General features: G+C 58.2%; 1 protein-coding gene across 1 annotated transcript; it reads left to right on the top strand.

Moving 5' to 3' along the window:
* Positions 1–65: 65 nt before the first annotated feature.
* On the top strand, positions 66–3261 carry LOC107301816 (sodium/potassium-transporting ATPase subunit alpha-2-like; the record flags this gene model as incomplete). Its single annotated transcript, XM_015830992.1, has 2 exons — positions 66–269; positions 3148–3261. Coding segments are annotated over 2 exons (318 nt in total), but the record flags the coding sequence as incomplete, so codon positions are not given.
* Positions 3262–3412: the final 151 nt, after the last annotated feature.

The following is a 3412-nucleotide window of genomic DNA, read 5'->3' as shown; positions in this document are numbered from 1 at the left end:
CCCCCCCCCCCCGTGAATTCACCCCTTGCTCCGCCGCTCTCTTGACCTCCTCCTGGCCATGGCAGGGCTTGACCAACACCCGGGCAGCCGAGATCCTGGCCCAGGATGGCCCCAACGCCCTCACCCCGCCGCCCACCACCCCGGAGTGGGTCAAGTTCTGCCGCCAGCTGTTTGGGGGGTTCTCCATCCTCCTGTGGATCGGGGCCCTTCTCTGCTTCCTGGCCTACAGCATCCAGGCGGTCATGGAGGAAGAGCCGGCCAATGACAACGTGAGTTCCCAGGCGCCAGCGAGCGCCCAGCGTGGGGGGCTTCCCTGGGCACTTTCCCGTGCGCCTGGGGGGGCTGGGAGGGGGCTGCTCCAAAGGGGAGTTCTAAGGGGAGAGGCTGCCCCAGATGAACACCCTGAAGGGCAGCTGAGCGGAGTGGAACAGGCTGGATTTGCACGCAGGACCGGGGAGGGCGAAGCTGGCAGGTCCAATGCCTCACTGGACACACTGGGCGAGGGGGGGGACAAGCAGGGAATGGGGGGGGAGGCAGCAAAGGGCTGCAAAGGCTCCAGGCTCTACTAGCTGTCTGACCCTCAAAGGTTTTCGTACTTGGAAACTATTCAGCCTCTCCACAAACAAAACAGCAACTCCCTCTGAGCTGGGGAGGGGGGCAGCGAGACCAGGCCATTTCTTCCCTGCCCACCCCACCCCCCCCGCTTGGAAAACAGCTGCTAAAATAGCTGAAGGCTCTTTCAGGGGCAGGTGGGGCTGTGGGAACAGACCGTCCGAACCGAGGGGACAACGCAGGAGCAGTTGAGAAAAAGAGCAGAGAATCCCACCGGGATCCAGCTCAAAGCCAGACCAGGAGAAAAGGCAGCCAGACGGAGGAGCCTCACACCGGCCCCTCCCTCACTGCAGCCCCAAGGAGCAGCATTTGTCTCTCCCCCCCCCCCGAAGGCCGGACTTCCTAAGGCCTTGTATTTTTTAATCTTCTCGTGGTTTTTTTCCTCCAAAAATGGCTTTTAACAACTGCACGTATTTGGGAACATGGCTAGGATTGCAGCGCGACAAACAAACTTTGGTGCGCTCAGCGCTGGGCCGGCCAATCCCTCCGCAGAGGCTGAGAAAGGACAGCTGGGGGGGGGGCAGAGTCTTCCTTTGGAGGGGAGGGGTTTCTCTCATTTTCAATCAGGTTTTGCTCCTGGGGCAAAGAACTGGTGCTGAGAACTGGGGGGGTCAGAGTGGAAAGTGGGGGTAGGGGGGCACCGAAGAAAGAGCCCCTCTCAGCCAAAGGCAGGACTGTCTGTCCTGGACCTGCAGGAGAGAGTTTCATTCCTTTGAGGCAGACATTCGTTTCTCGGGGGGGGGGGGAGAGAGACCCTCTTTAAGAGCCACTAGAGCAGTGATGGCAAACCTTTTAGAGACCGAGTGCCCAAAAACTGCCCCCCCCGCTCCGCCTCCCACCCTGCCTGCTCCGCCCCCACCAGCCCCCTGCCCCACCCACCTGCAGGGACACGCACCGCCTCCATGGCCCCCAGCAGATCACCCAGGCAGCCCTGCAGCACCATGGCAGCCACGCCCTCCGCCCACACCCCGCAGCATCATCTGCACGCTATGGGGCGCGAGGGCGGAGTCGTGTCCCTATGTCCTTGGCTGCGCTGCTCCCTGTGGGCCGCACCCCGGGGGCGATTCTCCTCCAGGGAGGCTGCTGGTGAGGAGGGGGCCACAAGGGGAGGCGGGGCTGGGGAGACGGCGCGCGTGCCCACAGAGAGGGCTTCGAGTGCCGCCTCTGGCACCCGTGCCATAGGTTCGCCACCACTGCACTAGACAGCAAATCAATTCCAGCGAGGGTCAGAAGCTAAGTCAGCCTCCTGATCCTTCACAAACGTCTCTTTTTGAAAAGGAGAACACACACACACATATACACACACCTGGGAAGGCTTCCCTGAACCAGTTTTTCATAGGGGAAAGAAGGAATGAACACGACAGTCAAACCACTTTGCTTAGGAGTCTGTCTGACCCATTTCTGTAAATAAAAGCCCAGCGGCTTCCGGGGAAGGCGAGAACGTCCAGTGAGGCTGCAGCTGTTCAGCCCCACTTGCCCCTTATTAGTCTTATTTTTCAAGACTTTTCTCCCCCCTCCACCCCGCCCGCCTTTCCAGGATGGGTCTGCAAGAGGCGAGGCCACCAAGACCACCGGCTCTAGAAGACGGGCAGAGGGTGGCAGCATGGGGGCTGCAGAAAAAGAGAACAACGCAAGGTCTTCCCTGAGACTGACCATTCCCCCCCCCCAGGACTCTGGCAGGTCAAGGGGAAAAGAGCTGGATCACCCACACAGCCAGGGAGTATCACATGACTCACTCTGGGTGACCTATCAGGGCGAAGGAGGGCTTTCCCACTTGGTTTATTGGTCCAACGCAAGGATGAACAGAAAAGGACCTTCAGGTGTGTGGCTGCACTACAGTTCCCAGCATCCCTCAGTGTTGACCATGCCAGCCGAGGAAGATGTGATAGGACCTTAATAAGACTTAGGAGAAACACACACATACACACAAACACCCACACACACCCCACTCTTTCCTGGTTCACTGCCACTATCATTTCTTGATCAGGAAACTGATCAAGGAGAGAAGCCACTTAGAACTAAGGAGAAACTTCCTGACAGTGAGAACAATTAACCAGTGGAACAACCTGCCTCCAGAAGCTGTAAATGCTCCAACACTGGAAGTTTTTAAGAAGTGACTGGACAGCCACTTGTCTGAAATGGTATACGGTTTCCTGCCTGAGCAGGGGGTTGGACTAGATGACCTCCAAGGTCCCTTCCAACTTTATTATTATTATTATTAACCCATTCCCCTCACTCCTTAGTTTATGCTTTGCGCTGTATAAAAGCAGCCAGATCCCCAACTGAGGAGCCTGTGGTTGTGCTTTAGACTACAATTCCCAGCAGCCTCAGCCCTTGTGCTCAGCCGAGAGCCATGCTGGGAGTTGCAGTTCAAGACCATCTTGGGGTACCAGCGCAGCCGCCTGGTTGGAGAAGCATCAAGGAAGGAGGTTTGTGAAGGGGGTTGCACACACACACACACACACACACACACACACACACACACACACACACCGTTCACCCGGATCTCCTCTCTTTCCAAACGTTTCTTCCCAGCTGTACCTGGGCGTGGTGCTGGCAGCCGTGGTCATCGTCACCGGCTGCTTCTCCTACTACCAGGAAGCCAAGAGCTCCAAAATTATGGACTCCTTCAAAAACATGGTGCCTCAGGTGAGCCGCCCTTCCTCCGTTTGGAAAGAAGGTGCGCCCGAGGGCCAGCGCTGGAGGCCCAGGGACCCCCAAGCCCTCAGCAGCCCCTCGGGCACTTGCCACTTCTATTCCTGCCAAGAGAGGGCAGCGGGTGGGGAGAGCAGCAGTGCCC

The sequence above is a fragment of the Protobothrops mucrosquamatus genome, unplaced genomic scaffold, assembly GCF_001527695.2.
Source record: "Protobothrops mucrosquamatus isolate PMUCROS unplaced genomic scaffold, P.Mucros_1.0 scaffold17333, whole genome shotgun sequence".
NCBI lineage: Eukaryota > Metazoa > Chordata > Lepidosauria > Squamata > Viperidae > Protobothrops > Protobothrops mucrosquamatus.
Note: the sequence above shows the minus strand (reverse complement) of the source record. Positions and strands in the feature narration are given on the sequence as shown.